This window comes from Magallana gigas, chromosome 9 (genome assembly GCF_963853765.1).
Source record: "Magallana gigas chromosome 9, xbMagGiga1.1, whole genome shotgun sequence".
Classification (NCBI taxonomy): Eukaryota; Metazoa; Mollusca; class Bivalvia; order Ostreida; family Ostreidae; genus Magallana; species Magallana gigas.
Window position 1 is genome coordinate 2,697,608 of NC_088861.1, and position 16,650 is coordinate 2,714,257.

Here is a 16,650-nt window from a genome sequence, read left to right on the forward strand (position 1 = left end):
AGTTATGTGCAGTTATCAAAATTAACTTTGCTTTGGCATAGACATAGACATTAACACTGAATTGTATATAACCATTTATCCATCCATTTGCTCCTGCTGCTCTATAGACCGTGTCAGACAGGGAGCACCTGTCGGTAGTATCCAGGAAGTGGTCCAGTCCCAGCTCCATCAGGAGTTTACTGGCCTGTGGCACAGAAATATCCTCTACACTAGGAATAGATCGGGAGGCCAACCAAGCAATAAGGGAGAAGTCTAATAAAAAAAATCCAGGTATAGTATCAGTATATCGCAAGGAGAAACACTACTTAATCAAAAATATCCCATATATATATATATATATATATATATATACATATACATACATATATATATATATATATATATATATATATATATATATATATATATATATATATATATATATATATATACTTTGAAAGTAACTTCTTGTGACTTAATAACTAGCTACGCATCATTATCGTTTTTCTTGTCTATAGTATCTGACAAAAATAAAACAGTGCCTTTGGGATTTTCATTGTATATGCCAAAAAATTAACGCATATTATTATTTATTATTTTATAGAAATAAGTATATTATATTAGTGCTACTGATTTTGAAATGTTCAAAAGAAATTTTTAACCCGTTCTTATAAGTGAATGTATGTATTAAAACTTTACTTGCATATTAGATATTATAATATATTAATCATGTTGTTAGATAAAAATGTAATATCTCCAAATTTAATTATTACTTTCGTGTTTGTTCTAATAGTATTTTTCAATATCAAAAACATGTTTTATACCCCCCAAATACCAACAGGGGTTGATTTAGAATGGAAACAGATATGTACCCCTAATTCCTCTTCTACATAAATAAATACTTTACATATAATTATGCGTTAATGATTTCTCCTATTTACACAGGGATATTTGTTGCTATCACTCGATTAATTTTGCCAGATAAGCTTAAAATCATTTTTCCATGAACCTCAGTCCCTACCGATAAAAATGCTTAGGAAAGACACGTTGCTAACAGATAATTCTTTCAATTTAATATCAAAGTATGGATGTACTAGTCTCTCGAGAAACCTGGCTGAAAACCACCATTACTCCTCAGGCTTTAACCAAATTTGTCAAAATAACCTTAATAGTTAAAATTCGAAAGTTTTGAAGTTTGTACAGTAGTCAAAGCACCATAATTACACTTTTAAAGGTATATATTTAATAATTTCCTGTTTTATTCTGAATAATTAAAATTTGGTTAAAACATAGTGTTTTAGTTATTTATGTGCATTACTATGCTCAGGAACAAGACTGAAGGTATTTTTGTAAGGATACCAGAGTTAATAAACCGTGTTCTATCGTGCAATTTTAAGAACACTCTTGTAAAATACTTTAAATATCTTTTAGAAAATTGTTATGTTGTCATTTACAAATTGAAAACAATAATAAGTATTTTCTGTGATCAATATACTACATTAATTTTCTTTTATGAATTGGGAATTATATATTACACACAATCGTATGAAAATTTTACAATGGTTAATTTACAATTGTGTGTATGATATAATTCCCAATTAAAATATCATGACAATTAACTTACTGGAATTTAAAAAACCATCATTGTAAGAACAGTTTTTCATATCAACTGATGTGCGATTCAAAATGGTTACAACTTGGTCACAGCTGAATGGTTCATAACAGGCAGACATTACAACATGAATCTCATATTTCTTTGCAACCGTATTCCGTATGATTGAGTATCTATTGCAGAATATCATACACACATTAGTTATTTTTTATATAATACAGTCATCATATATTTCCATTTAAATTGAATATTGTTTCATAAAAACAATCTTTAAAATTGCAAAGTTCAATAAACTTTAACATAAAGATATAACATAAAGTTAATTAACTTACTTTATTTCGAAAATTCCTTTTAATGAAAATTTATGTTCTGTTCCTGTAATAATGAAATAAAAGAATCATGAATATATAAAGAATGATATATAACAACGGCAAAGAGTATCAAATTACTATTTTGGAATATTTTTAATCATGAGAATTATCGCCAAATGTTTGTCATTTCAAAAACAAACCATAGGACAATTTATGCAGGTAAACTGTCTGTGATATCCTTTCTATTGTCAATGTAAGAAAGTTGGCACATTCATCAAAGTTAAAAGATACTTCAATAGTTCCGTTGTTAAATTTTGCAATTTCCATACAACACGTGACTGCATTGCAGGAATCGTAATGGTTACAAGATATTTCAGATGGTAAGTCTGGAAGTTTCATCGTTGTTGACGTACAATCTTCAATAAAAGAGAAAAAGATAGAAACTAGCAATGGTTAAAAATTCCGCCCCTTACGGATCATTAAAAATTAAACGAGCGAAACTTTTAAGCAACAGTAATGCCTGAATTCATAAAAGCATTTGTTCGCCATTTTAGTTTCGATCGCTAATATACTCCCACTGGGGTATACATAGCAGTTGAGGAACTTACGGTCGGTTGCTTTCCGATCGATGCATTCAGGTTGCACATACTTCCAAAGGCATGAATTACACATTGTAGTAAAATGTTTGTTATAAAGAATAAAGGAAACTACAATCAATAAAACACAAAATATATTCATTCTTTTCAAGGTATATTTTTTAAATCCCCGGCGGCACTACAACCAACACAGTAGCTAAACGACAGTAAATCGAACAAAGTTATAACGTTTCCATCGGTTTCTACAAAAACGTTCCGTTTCTAAAATCCATGCGATCACTGACATTGCTCGATCTGCCACTGTGTGTGGTTTGCACATGTTTGATGTCATAACATACACAGGAAAACGGTCTACAATTATTGAGGAAATTTTTAAGTATCTGTGCCTGGATTTAGTTTGTCTTGTTTCATCATTCATTGAATATTCCTTGCTAGTGCAGTGGTTGTCATATTATTTCTGTTTAAAAAGACTAGTGTTTCTACACGTCTTTTCGTCCAAGGTAACGTGTTCGGGTGTATAATATACCTGAATGCGATGAAGCATTAATAGTGCTCTCGGCCTTTTATAGGGATGTGTAGCGATGAGTAGAACAATAGAAATCAACAACTACGTAATATGGCGGTAGTCGGAAATATAAAAGAAATAATGCGTATTTATGGATTCAGCTTTTAGGTTGTATGGGGCCGATTGCGCTACGGTGTTAGATAACTGATATGGGATGGAAAAATATCAAGAATTATTGATACCTTTTCAATTAGAGCCCTGCAAAAGATATTTAGAACTTACAAAATCCTCTACGATTCTGTATATAAAACATACTTGTAGTCCATCCAATTCCGATGTTAGTTGAGTTATCCCAGGGTACTAGTGTTTTACTACAGGGGGTCTCCTTCATCATGTTAGAAATGCCTCTGTCCTCCAGTAACATATACTGAACATACTCAGGTAAAGAGCCAGACACTTCACTGTCACCCTTTGAACTGAGCCAATTTTGCAAGGAAAAGCCTATTAAATATATGCACATAGTTTATAACTTTTAACAATCTATAAACTACCTAACGTTGTATTTTTTTCGCATGAGGAATGTGGTACTGTGACATAAAACTTGCCTTGTAATCCAGATGACCAATCACAAACAGTCTTTGGCAATACAGTTCCATCCAGCACAGTTTCCACTAACATACATGTCCCGTTGCTTTCTAAGCAGACACTTATGGTGAGGTCTATCATGTATCCATTTATGTCAACAATCTCTTGCAGATTAACACTATATCAATAAGATCAATATTTTAAACAAAGCATAACAAGCGTGTAAACAGTTTGAGCAACCCATGATTATCACGCACAGATACAAAACGTTAATGTGGATTATTTATCTTGGTTATTTGCAGAAAAATGCCTTTACTTATGATATACAGATGTATTTTTGAAAATTAATAAATAACACAAAGACAGTTCATGTTATTTGGACAATACATTATCCTTACTCTGCCTTCAGGAAGCCAACCAGACTAAAGTGATGTACAGTTCCTGCAAATCAGAAAACAACTTTAGATCAAGACACTTTTAATATTCATGTTAGCAAATTGTCACTAACGACAGTTTTCTTGTTCTACTATCTAGCACCACGACTGTCTTTCTCATCATTAGTATATTAAAAGTGTTGTAGAAAGTCTTTACGTTTAGAAACCTTACAGTTTTCAGATAATTAAGCTAAGTGGTTAATCCACAGGTAAATGTTGAGGTGTGGAAGTGAAGACTACATAACTAAGAGAATATTGAAGCTAAAATTTTTCCATTTGAAATCTAAAGCCTCTCCCCAAATTTTTGCATAAACAAGGTTCGTTGCATGCAAACTTGATAATAAAAGGATGCCGCCTTGAATTGTTTAAAGTTTTTATTCATTGTTTTTATTAAACCGTATATCATATGTAGTTTAAAATGAAATATAAGTAAAGACTATTAAAACCACAAGCTGAATTTTGTAGAATTCAAATGTGTGTTTACCAAACTGAAAGACCAGCAGGTCGACTTTGATGGTGAGCCTCTCCAGTTTGATGAGCATAATCTTTGAGCAGGGATCCACACTAAGCTCCACCTGGAAGGTCCTCCTGATGTCATCAGCTCTTACACAGCATTGTACCTCACTACACAGGTAGGAAATGTGACACACAACTGCCTGACCCGTCAGGTTGGTCAATATTATATCCTTTGAACAATCTACTCAACACAAAAATTAAATCACGTTTATTTCAGAAAGCATGAAAATACTGTTAATTTACATCCTTATTTTATTATCAAAAATAAGATATGCTAAAACGATTCATACTTTACTTCATAAAAACGTTATCAAATTGTAAAGTTGATGATAAATAAATTCAAATCATTCACATGTTTGTTATGCCCTTACCATTATTCCAACCATCCTCTAAGGACAAGTAAACGTCAGTGTCTTGGCTACAGGAATCGGTGTTTAAGTAGTAAGAAGCCTTCAACTCTTTCATCAATTTAGCAGACTGGTAATCTGAGAGCGGTGTAGTGTAGCCATTTTTGTTCATATAGGCAGAACCTGAGAAGTCTGTATCATAAAATTGATTATAATCACATTAATGTTTTTGAAGTTTTTGCATTCAATCAAAGGAGTAGTGTATAGCAATTAGTTTACTTATTTTATCAACTTTAATCCGTCACTAACTTGAATTTACAAATCCTTCATCCCATTGACAAGGTTGTTTAGGCAGCATTAGTTTGTTGAATATCGTGTGGTTAGCCTCACATCCTGAGGTCTCGGTACAAACACTAAGCATCACTGACACCACATACAGCTTCTCTGCTGGGAGGTCCTCTATCTTGTATCTGTTTTAAAAAAAATGGTGGCTTAAAAGTTAAGAGTAAAACTAAGCTATATACATGTACTTTTTTGTGACATGTAAAATAATCAATGTCTCATATAAACGAGCTGTCGCATAATATCCGGGAAATAAACAAATTAACACGATGGTGATATATATGGTGACAATATTGCTTCATAATTGTATATGATTTTATTTAATGTCATGACTTACAGAAGTTTCATGATTCCAGCTAGATTAAACACTTTATTTTGGCCTACAAAAGCAAAAGTAGATGCAACATGTAAAAGAAAACGTATGTTAATGTAAAATAAGGTAAAAAAAAACCGTGCGTAAATGTATCAATCTAGAACCAAAATATATGTTGGTAGCTTACCATATTCCATTTGATCCAGTGACACAGTGTAGCTGTACTTATCTATTCCAATTCTGAGAGTATACCGACATGGATCAATGGATAAGTAAGCATGGAATGACATGTCAAGGTCCAGGACGTCTACACAACAGTCCACAGCTGTACACAGACTGGGGACGTAGCAGGTGACCTTACTGGCAGAGTCAGGGCTCAGTGGATGGTTCTCTAGGTCCAAGGCCATTGGACATACTAAATCAATAATGTTATGAATAGAAGTCAAATGAAGTTCTTATATATAAAGCTGGTTGTTGTAGATATTGATGAAATACATGTATATGATTTATTAACACAGAACAACAAAACAAAGATTACAGTAAGGCCCTCATTTAAAAATTTCAGATTACGCTAAACATTTCTATTTCGGAACTCACATTGTGGTGTGTGCGAGGCATTCAGATTAAAACCTGTGTTTCTGTAGTTATAAGTGGAAGATGTGTAGAGTCCACTTCCTCTTTGACATTCAGTAGACTCCCTGTACTGTGCAATGTCCAGGTGTTCCAACAGCAGAGCTTTGGTCCAGGTGCTCAATGGAATACCAAACTGAATATTGTGTTCTCTTTTCCACTGACTCAGGGAAAACACTTCAAGAATTTCAGAAAAATACATGTATAACTAATTTGATTACATATATATGAATATGCGTGTTGACGCAGATTTTTTAGATGAATTTCAAATTTTCTTCATAAATTGCATTCCCATACAAATGTTCATAAGAATAAGCAAACTATCCCTGTCAAATAAAATGCAACTGTTTATGGTACATTTCATTCTACTGACTCACCTTGGTCCTGGTCCCAGGGACAGATCTTTTTTGGTAGAAGAGTTTCTTTATACACTGTGATCGTCTTGTAACAATCTTCACTCGACTCAAAGCAGAAACTTGCATTCATGTTCACAAGGTATAGTCTCTCTCCATAAAAGTCCTCAATTGCAAAACTGTGTCAAAGATATTTTTTTAAAAATAACCTCAAAATTTTGTCCAAACTGGCCAGTACATTTTGGAACCTACATTCCAACAAAAGGAACTTACTCTAATCTGACGATTCCTCCAAGCCAAAAATGTTCAACTTTTCCTAAAACGACAGCGAAATGGATGGATATTATTTTATATGTTTTAAAAAACTAAAATTTAAAACTTTGAAATATTACTTATAGCCATGCACTCACCGAACTGGTCATCTACCAAAGAGATTTCCCTCTCTAGTTTATCTATGCCTGCATTCAGAACTTTACTACATGGGTCTATGTTGAGGAAGATTCTGAAGTTATGTCTGATAAAGTCTACATTAAAGCAGCACTGGGAGGATGTACAGTCTTCTGACAAATGACACAGACCTCCAGAGATGCTTGGTCTAGAGACGGTCTTGGTGCAAACTGTTCATTAATCAAAGGTATAATTTATATATTTTTAAATGAATCAAAATTTAATTAAAAGTAATTTACCAACTGTTTATATAAAAATGCTTTCTTATTTATATCAACTTCCCATAGGAAAACACACTAGTCTAGAAATAATACAAATTTCACACTAAATTCTGTCTAATAGATGCATTAAGTGTCAAAAAGGGATGAAAATCAAGACACAAACACAAATTGTAATATTTATGTATCTACTTGTATATTATTGGCGTGGTGGTATTTCATAAATCATTTTATGTAACAGTGTACATATACTTACAGGAGGTCCATCCAGAGTTGGCAGTCAGACTTGTCAAGCTACACATAGATGCATCAAAATACTGGGATATTGCAAGTTCATCCAGCATCTGAGTACGTTTGTAATCATTATTAATCAGTTCTGTGGCATTTTGGAGATCATTTCTGGTAAGCCAGGACTTCAGTGAAAAATCTGAATTTGACATCCATTTGATATATTTGCATTAATGAAAATAGCTAAATAATCATCTTTAACAGAGAACTTTATCTAATATCGTCACAAAACTTAATTTCAAATGTTAAATATTTTGTTTTAAGTTGTTCACCTTGAGAATAAAATGATATCATCATGACCATTTTCATTGTATTACAGAAGGCATTCAATCTTGTTACATAAATAGTGTTGTATCAAAGTCTATGTGTGTATTGTCCAGTGCTTACTTTGAATCCTGTAGCTCTGATCCCAGGAGCACTGAGCCTTTGGAATGACTGCCTTGTTAAACACATTAAATATTGCTGATGGACTACATTGAGGGTTTGTGGATTCATAACAATCCATTACATCCAGGGTCAGAAGACACTTGTCTTCCTCTGGCAGATCATACACCTTGTATCTGACATATTAATTACACACATGTAAATATAAGTATACTTGGTTTTTACATCAATGTTCATGACGTTAGTTATCAAAGATTTTTGTCTTCAAATCAATGAAATTTAATGCGACCATCTGTAATTATATTAATGACATTTTTGAATGCAATTCATACTAACCTAATTCTGTAAACTCCAAATAACTTGAAGTAATATTCTTCACCTAATGAATTTAATTAATATACAACTATCAATGCATTTAATGATAAAATGATTGTCTAGTTTAAATAAAGGGAAACAAGAAAAAACACAATATTTAATGCTTTCAATTAATGCAAAAAGAGGACAGAAATTAACATCACACTGATAACAATAAAACAATATTGACTGTATATACCCCAATTAAACCCTGCCAGGGTCTGGTTGTGGTACACCTGATCTATCTGTAGACTGAGACTGCTGGTACAGTGGTCAATGTTAAAGTAAACTTCATAATTCCTCTTGAGCAGTGAAGCGTGGACACAGCATCTGACTCCTGTACAGGTGGACAGTAAGTGACAGTTCACGTTAGATACAAGGCTGTTCGTACTGATGTTCATTGCACAACCTTTAAAAAAACCCAGAACAAAAATATATTACTTGTTTATTAAGAGTAGAGTTTAACCGATAATAGCTTGTCTGAATGTTGAAACAAGGCACTTTTAAAAATATGCGATCCAATATGAGTTAATAAAAACATCAGCATCTCCAAAATTTTAATCACCAGTTGTCCATCCGTTGACTCTTCCTGCTGCGTTGCTTGGTGATATTGTGCACATTGGGTTTTTGAAATATGCTGCTATGCCCAGCTCTTCCAATAGCTGAAGTATGTATGGATCTTCTATTTCACTGTTTCTTGTGTCAAGACCTTTCTTCAATTTCCAAATATATAGCGAAAAATCTGTAAACAATACCGCATTAGTTTACACAAATGTACTGCAGTAAACGTACCCAAAACAAAAAGGCCTACAGACCACACCGCTCACCTAAACAACAAAAACTAATCAAATATACTTGATTCTATCAAATATAAAATATATTGTCAACTTTGTAGAGTACACCTTGTTAATAGGAGGTTTCAAATTTCTCCACTTGAAAGTCAAAACCCCTTTTTATCCACCTTTTATTACTATAAACAAATTATAAACCCCATTATGGCCCCATCCTAACAAGTGGTATCTAGATTTTATCAAACAGGTATTGAAATTACTTGAGAATGCTTTTTACATAAGTTTAAACTATTCAGGCCAAATGGTTTTCGATAAGATGCTTTTGTAACGACAACAATTTCTCAGTGAAATCTAATTGTCTCCCCTTGGAAGAGGGCAAGACCCTTTATTTAAAAGAGCTTGCATCCAAAAGAGTATTTGGTTGAAATTAGCCCAGTGGTTCTGTGGAAGAAGTAAAACAGAACAAAATTTGCACACAGGCAGACGGACGCCTGACAAGAAGTGGTTAGTTCAATGAGCTATTGGTTCAGGTGAGCTAAAATGTTTAAAAAAATCTACTTGATCAAGGCGGAATGACTTCTAGAATCAAAGTACTGAAGTACTGACGGGAGTTGATATTATCGATTATCATTTATTTTAAAATCAACTTATCTTGCGTGGCAATGAGTTTCTAGTCTGTATTTAAATAAGCACTTTTTTATAACATGAATTTTAATTAGACTTTTCAGACAAGAATTTAGAGAAACCCCATATGAATCATGTTGTGTAATATTTAAAGATAGATCTAAAACTATGTATTAGTAATCGAAACAATTCTAAAAATTGTATGGATCCAAGCACTATTGATATTGAACTCCAGTCTCGTTCAACCAAACGCTCAGCTGTCTCCGTTAATCTCCAACAAGCAAGAGAGCCTCTCTGTTTGTCGGAGATTTACGGAGACAGTCGAGCTTTTGGTTGAACGAGACTATATAAACTCTGGCGTAGGGATTAGGGATACACGAGACTACATATATATGTAAATTGTTCGTATTATATAAAATCTTACTATTTTCAAAGTGTTTATAGATAAGTTTCCTTGAAAAACAGTGCTTCAGCATACATTACGTCGAATTTTTCTATTATATTCAAGAACTAAGATTTGTCAGCGGTGATGATTTGTGCTTAGGTCCAAACACTGTTTCACTTTCGGTTTGCCAGAGTGACTGCATAGGAGATTTGATTAAAATCAACTCCCAAAAATCATCATATCAGAATATCAATACAGGTTGGACTTCCAATATCAAAGAAGGTAAAATTTCACACTAGAAATAGAATAAGAATTTTCTGCAAATAGGCGTTTACAAAATATGTCACTGTTACTTATAAAGTCTTTTTGAATTAAGGGCAGTGGCTTTTTGAGGTTGCTCTGACATATTGAAACCAATCAGGACTGACAAACCGAGTATCAGGTGAAAATATTATATCCCCTGTATCTTGGGTATACAACAGGAGTTCTTTAATGGATTACTTAACAACATATTTAACAATATTATACACGTAAGCATCCAAATAATATGTAATGGGTCACCTATTTTTCATGTCACATTCTCTGATAATAGTACAAACCCTTAATGAGATAATCCATGGACCAATCACACCCAGCTTTTGGAATGACTGAGTTTTTTAGCACTACTTGCTGGACACCACAGCTATCTGCTTCATAACACTGGCTTATGTTCAGACTCAGAAGATACTTGTGATCATTGTAGAAATTTTCCATCAACATACTGCAACAATGAAATATTATACAATGAGGAATGTTAAGTTCCCACTTATGTTTTGATTCTCATATCTTCCATAAAAACTCCGAATAAGCAATTTTTCATCACTTGCATTAGATTAGGGACATGCACACAAATTTCAATAAAATATTCACTAAAGCATTATCCAGATAACAAGTTTCATTAGAAATGATAGCGGAAAATGTTCCTGTTTGGACTTAACAGTAACTTATAACTTCCAAAACATGTTATTTACCTTAATACATACACTCCATATATGTCCACTTTTACCTCTTCTCCTAATAATAGATGCAGACATATGCATTACAACACTATTCTTTAATAAACATTTTCCATCATTTTTACTTATCTTACAGCTAGAAAATTAACAAAACACTTACCCCATTTAAAATCTAGCAAGCTAATGTCAAAACGAAGTTTTTCAATCTCTACTCGCATGTTGAAACTACAGGAATCGATATTCAACTTGACCTGTACATTTCTAGACAAGACAGGGTCAAACATACAACAGGTGAGCATTGTACAGTTAGAGGCCAGGTAGCAGGAGATCTGGTCGGATGCTGTGAACTGTCTAATGCCTTGTACTGTCCCACAAACTGAAAATGTCACCAAAAGTGTAAGCTTACGACCTTAATTTCTTGTTAATAATAAATAACTTCATCGTGTTTGATCTAGTTTGTTTTTTAGCTAAGGTAGTTACCATCTTTCCAGTAGTTGGTATGAGGGATGAAGTCATCTGATTCTCTCGAACAACCATATGTCCACAGGTACTGAGAAATTCTCAATTCCTCTTGAAGTAGATGACTGTCTCCTTCTGATAAACTAACAAGACCATTATCTGCCTTCCATTGAGTCAATGAGAAGTCTGTCACAATAATGAAATAGAGGTTAATATCAGTTTCAAGATATACAAATTGATCTATGTTGGAAAAATGTATATGCATAGAGACATACATTTCAACTGAAAAATTGTCCATGTTAATAATCTGAAATGAAGCAGTATGATGGATTCCTTTTACATGTACATCACTGCCGGTGTATATTGGAAGTTACTTAAGCAATATTAGACCCCATGCTTACTATTTTTTCTTTTCTCTATAATACTTCCAAATATGTGTTCGTATTTACAAGATATCTTTACTTAAGAGTCATTTCATTAAATACATAGTCCATATTTTTATTTATTTTAGCATTCTTTATTACACTTGGAATAATATCAATTAATTGCAACCAGATTATTATACAGTAACTGTATAGATATGTCATATATAGTTGGACTTACTTGCATGAGCAAATCCTGAGTACAGCTTACATACTTTCTTAGGAAGCAATGTATTTTTGAACACAGTGGTTTCAAATATACATGGACTGTGTGCTTCAAGACAGAGGCCAACATGAAGGGTGACCTGATACTGTCTCTCTGCAGTCAAGTCAAACACTGTATATCTACAAAGCATATAAACAAAACATGACCTGGTATTCAAACAACTCATAAAAGTAAACATTGAGGGGATACAGTTTTGCAATCTTCAAATGTTGTTCATTAATTGTAGAACAAACCAACTACCTCATTCTGATGGCGTTCTTCAGGTAGTAAAAGATCTCTTGATCTGAAAACCGGAAACAAATTACACAAACATCGTTCTTTGATTAAAAATGTGTATGCACAGAATATTTAATTTACATTGTGATAGATATTTTATTTTAAAAATGCATCAAATACTTAGTTTGCTTCTATAACTTCTATGTTGAAGCTGATCGAATCGACTGATTTAAATGACAAAAAGAAATATACTGAGAAATATATCTGTCAATATGAATAACTATTTGGATTGGTACATATAATAAATCAATATAAATAACAAGCACAAATTAGCCAAATTAAAATCCTCCAACTAAAATGTTTAATGTGACTCAAGTCTTGTAAAACATCTATGGCAAATTTGAAAGAAAAAGAATTTTCTGTTAGTTCTTAAAACTTTTGAATCTTAAAAATAGTGAACGAAAATTCACTACAAATTATTGTGAGTTGTTCATATCTAATCTGATTGTGTTGTTATGCAGGATTCAATTAATCAAAGTTACCACATAAAATTATTTTCAGTTTGCTTTAAGCTTTTGTAGTGGACAATAAATCTGATCACTATTTGGCACTCATATCTGAAATTATTTTTGATAAAAATTATAAATACAAGACACGTACCAAACACAATATCATACAGGGAAATCGAGTGAATGAAATTTTCAATGCCAATCAGTAATCTTTGATTGCATGGATCAATGTCAAGAAATGCCGACAGGGATCTCCTAAAGGGGACAGAAGCATTGAGGCAGCAGTACACAGCAGTACATGAGGATGGGATGTAGCAGCCCAATCTTGGTGGTAAGTCATCTGTTGTAATTGTAAGGGGACAGTCTGTTGGAAATGGAAAAAGTAACTCTATCAATTTATAAGTCTGTCTTATACAAAAACAAATGATGTAATAAAACGTTTACAATATAGGTGACCATAGTAATAAACTTCACGTAGTAAATGCTTTACATGATGAGCATTGAAAGTGCAAATCTTATCAGATGCACGCATATATTATATATTTGTTGCAACAACTTTATTTCTGCTATATTTACAACACACAATTACCTTTTGCCCATCCATTAATGAGAGAGCTGAAATTTGCGCTTCCACTACAAGAACTTTCTTTAACAAACATTCCCAGGCCCAGATCTTCATACAACTCAGTGAGACCATAATTTGGTAAGGAGGCTGCTTGCAAATGTCTCTCACTTGTCCAGGATGTCATTGAGAAACCTATTTTCAAAACATAAGTTAGACGTGTACTTTTTTTTATCCTCACTGTATCAAATTTGTCATTATAATTTATGTAGGGGAGTTATGTACACGACTTCTTACCAGGTATGTCATAGGTAGTGGTTTTGAAGTCACAGAGTGGTTTAGGAAGCATCGTGTCCTGGAGTACACTTTCTGTTAGAATACACTGATCTGGTTCATAGCACACACTGATGTTAACACTCAGCATGTAGTGGGAGTCCACAGGAAGGTCAAACAACATAAAGCTGAAACCGTGCAAATTATTTTATAAGGAAGATTTAGGACTTTATCAATGTTATTTATCAAAGAAATTAACTGCTGACTTTGACCTACCCTATTCTGTATACTCCAGCAAGTTGAAAAATCCGACGTTGACCTATTAAAAAGATAGTAATAAGTGATGAGTTTAAAAACCAGAAAAAATAATTTCAATATAAAAGAAACAAATTCTTCGAAAAAATTACCAAATCTGAAGTCAATCAGTGAGAACTCTGCATTCCATTCCTCTATTCCAATGCTGAGTTTGAAATGACAGGAGTCGACATGAATGAACCAAGAGATGGTGGTCTGTAGCTCTGTGTCCTCTGTGCAGCAGGTTATAGAGGTACAGGTTGTGTGGAGCTGACAGTATGTCTTCTTTTCCAGGTTGTATGGAAGGCCTGGTAGCCTACACTCTGCAAGTCACAGACCGCGTAAGTGATATCATTAAGTATAATATATATATTTATAAGAAAGACACATTGGTAAAAAATATATTACTTATTCTGTACAATAAACTTGATAGAGTCATTTAAAACAAGAATTCACTATGTGAACTTAAACGTGGCTTCATGTAGTCCTACCCTCTTTCCATCCATTGTAAGTTGGCCAATAGGGTGAACTGTTCCTGCTACACTTTCTTTGTTTTCTGTAACCTGATAAACCTAGATGGTCAACAAGTCTGGCTTTCATGATGTCTGACAGTGTTTCATGGGGACCAAGAGAATGGTTCATCTTCCAAGTCACGAGAGAAAATCCTGTATTAAAAATATAAGCGGTAATTCACAAATAAGCATATCATCTCTATTTTTCAAATAAAATAATAATAATAAAAGAGCATTTTAGATTATTTGCATATTTTAATTTTTTTTTACAGAAGTGAGAACAAACTTAATTATTTCTGAATGCACATTTAAAGTTTCAGCTCAGTGGAGCTAAAAAAAATTATAAAATGAAAAGTTTGAACATTGTTGTTTTATTTCTGCAAATTTCCTGACCAATAACACGCTGTTATACATATAAAATAAAAAATCTCCAACAATAGAATTAAAAATACTCACCATCAGGTAAGGTTTGGATAAAATTGCATTTTGTCTTTGGAAGCAGTGTGTTTTGAAAGATTGTCAGATTGGTTATATCACATGTGCTATGGCTGTCTAAGCAAATACTGATCTTCAAATTCACTAGATATTTGCTGGCATGCCACAAATTCTTCATAGTCATACTGTGAAACGAACACTGACATAATTGAAGTTGGGTCAATAGATGCAATGGATTTCAAAGCAAATTACTTACAGTCAACTGTAGTTGTGGTTTTACTATATCTAACACAAAACAGTTAATACTAAATTAAGAGCTATATTAAAGAACTATACTTACTCCATTCTTACAACTCCCTTCAGCCATATACTTCTTTGAAATTCTGTTCAAAGAATGTGAAATTTCATTCAGTTTCACATAAAAGCTGAGCAAAAGGTTAAGTCCCATCTTGTGTCTTGCATAAAAATAAATAACTTTTCAACTCACCAGTGTTAAGCATTTTGATGGTTTCCTCAGAAAGCTCAGTAAATGTCCAGTCATCAATACCAACAGTGATTCGGGATGTACAGGGGTCAACATCTAGGTATGCCCTGAAGCTCTGTCCTAGCTTACTGCTGGACACACAACAGTCCAATGCTGTACAGGAACTGGACAGATGACAAGCAACAGTTCCAGGAAGTGGTAACAAGTCCGGGAGACTAGCACAGGCTAAATAGAAATAAATCAGAAGTTTCATTTAATAGATAAATTACTAGTAGTTCTCAATGTACCATTTTAGAATTCATTTATTATTAGATTCTTACTGCTGTTCCATCCATTACTGTCCCTGGGTTCATATGGAGCTGATGTCTGATCACAGTTGTCTGCCTTGAATCTGCTGAGCTGTAGATGCTCCATGAGATTCTGTAAGGCCACACCTGTCAGTGGTGTGGTGTCAGGGTGTCCAGTGGACGATAACCAGGTGGTCAGTGAAAAGTCTAAACAAATGCATATGATGAATTTTCTATCATAATTAATATTATCATTTAATATGTGTAGTTACATTATTGCATTAGTTAAACATATTTTTTTCCATTGATCATTTGCTCTTGGATAGAATTACATATACATGTACATTATAATACCATATACAGAATAAACCACAGATCTTTACCTGGGTCTTCATACTCTCCCTTCCAGTTACAGTATGGTTTTGTCAAAGACTTAGGCAGCCTGGTGTTGGAGAGAACGGTATACACCAAACAGGACTGAGCTCCTTCCCAACATGATGCAATGGAGACACTGACCACATATTGGTTGGAGTCTGGGAGGTCCTCAACAAACAGTCTTGCATAATAAAATGAAATCAAAAGTACAAAAACGATTTATCTTCGATTTTAATATTCAATACAAAAATCAGTCACTAAACTATAACAAGACGTTATCAGTAATATAATTGTTAATGGATATCATGTACTTGTAATATCAAACGCATGATTGAGTTCAGTAATTATCTTTGTAATAAAGCCAAGGGCTCTCAGCAAATCGGTCAAACGAGTACAGCAGATGTAGCACATATATATGTATACTTATGACCAGAAATAAATAAGTTCAATTACATTACTTGCCTTAAGCAACATATGAATCAAATCTCTCAGAAAAACAAACCATTGCTTTTCAGATATATATTGTGAAGTAAAGAAAAAAAAAGACATATATAAAACATGAGTATCATAAATTGAAATACATGTAT

The 16,650-nt window shown here is 33.2% G+C and overlaps 2 protein-coding genes across 2 annotated transcripts in view; both read right to left on the reverse strand.

The window, feature by feature from the left end:
- LOC105342845 (uncharacterized) overlaps positions 1-3,505 on the reverse strand; it is a 53,980-nt gene extending 50,475 nt beyond the window's left edge. Inside the window, exons 1-5 of the mRNA XM_066070871.1 lie at positions 3,319-3,505; positions 2,103-2,318; positions 1,924-1,966; positions 1,604-1,764; positions 73-252 (exon numbers count right to left, since the gene is read on the reverse strand). Of these exons, the coding sequence (XP_065926943.1) occupies positions 73-252; positions 1,604-1,764; positions 1,924-1,966; positions 2,103-2,318; positions 3,319-3,427 (709 nt within the window). The 5' untranslated portion in view covers positions 3,428-3,505. The remainder of the gene's footprint in view (positions 1-72; positions 253-1,603; positions 1,765-1,923; positions 1,967-2,102; positions 2,319-3,318) is intronic.
- Positions 3,506-3,543: 38 nt separating this feature from the next.
- Positions 3,544-16,650, reverse strand: part of LOC105336833 (uncharacterized) — a 120,775-nt gene continuing 107,668 nt past the window's right edge. Inside the window, exons 111-143 of the mRNA XM_066071431.1 lie at positions 16,072-16,244; positions 15,722-15,895; positions 15,405-15,626; positions 15,258-15,300; positions 14,939-15,102; positions 14,462-14,635; positions 14,084-14,293; positions 13,953-13,995; positions 13,701-13,864; positions 13,431-13,598; positions 12,993-13,205; positions 12,357-12,399; positions 12,072-12,235; positions 11,490-11,654; positions 11,170-11,385; positions 11,025-11,067; positions 10,614-10,774; positions 8,780-8,956; positions 8,414-8,623; positions 8,197-8,239; positions 7,864-8,036; positions 7,445-7,615; positions 6,934-7,140; positions 6,797-6,839; positions 6,548-6,702; positions 6,138-6,347; positions 5,728-5,955; positions 5,565-5,607; positions 5,195-5,355; positions 4,910-5,077; positions 4,507-4,719; positions 3,987-4,029; positions 3,544-3,766 (exon numbers count right to left, since the gene is read on the reverse strand). Of these exons, the coding sequence (XP_065927503.1) occupies positions 3,544-3,766; positions 3,987-4,029; positions 4,507-4,719; positions 4,910-5,077; positions 5,195-5,355; positions 5,565-5,607; positions 5,728-5,955; positions 6,138-6,347; positions 6,548-6,702; positions 6,797-6,839; positions 6,934-7,140; positions 7,445-7,615; positions 7,864-8,036; positions 8,197-8,239; positions 8,414-8,623; positions 8,780-8,956; positions 10,614-10,774; positions 11,025-11,067; positions 11,170-11,385; positions 11,490-11,654; positions 12,072-12,235; positions 12,357-12,399; positions 12,993-13,205; positions 13,431-13,598; positions 13,701-13,864; positions 13,953-13,995; positions 14,084-14,293; positions 14,462-14,635; positions 14,939-15,102; positions 15,258-15,300; positions 15,405-15,626; positions 15,722-15,895; positions 16,072-16,244 (5,008 nt within the window). The remainder of the gene's footprint in view (positions 3,767-3,986; positions 4,030-4,506; positions 4,720-4,909; positions 5,078-5,194; positions 5,356-5,564; positions 5,608-5,727; positions 5,956-6,137; positions 6,348-6,547; positions 6,703-6,796; positions 6,840-6,933; positions 7,141-7,444; positions 7,616-7,863; positions 8,037-8,196; positions 8,240-8,413; positions 8,624-8,779; positions 8,957-10,613; positions 10,775-11,024; positions 11,068-11,169; positions 11,386-11,489; positions 11,655-12,071; positions 12,236-12,356; positions 12,400-12,992; positions 13,206-13,430; positions 13,599-13,700; positions 13,865-13,952; positions 13,996-14,083; positions 14,294-14,461; positions 14,636-14,938; positions 15,103-15,257; positions 15,301-15,404; positions 15,627-15,721; positions 15,896-16,071; positions 16,245-16,650) is intronic.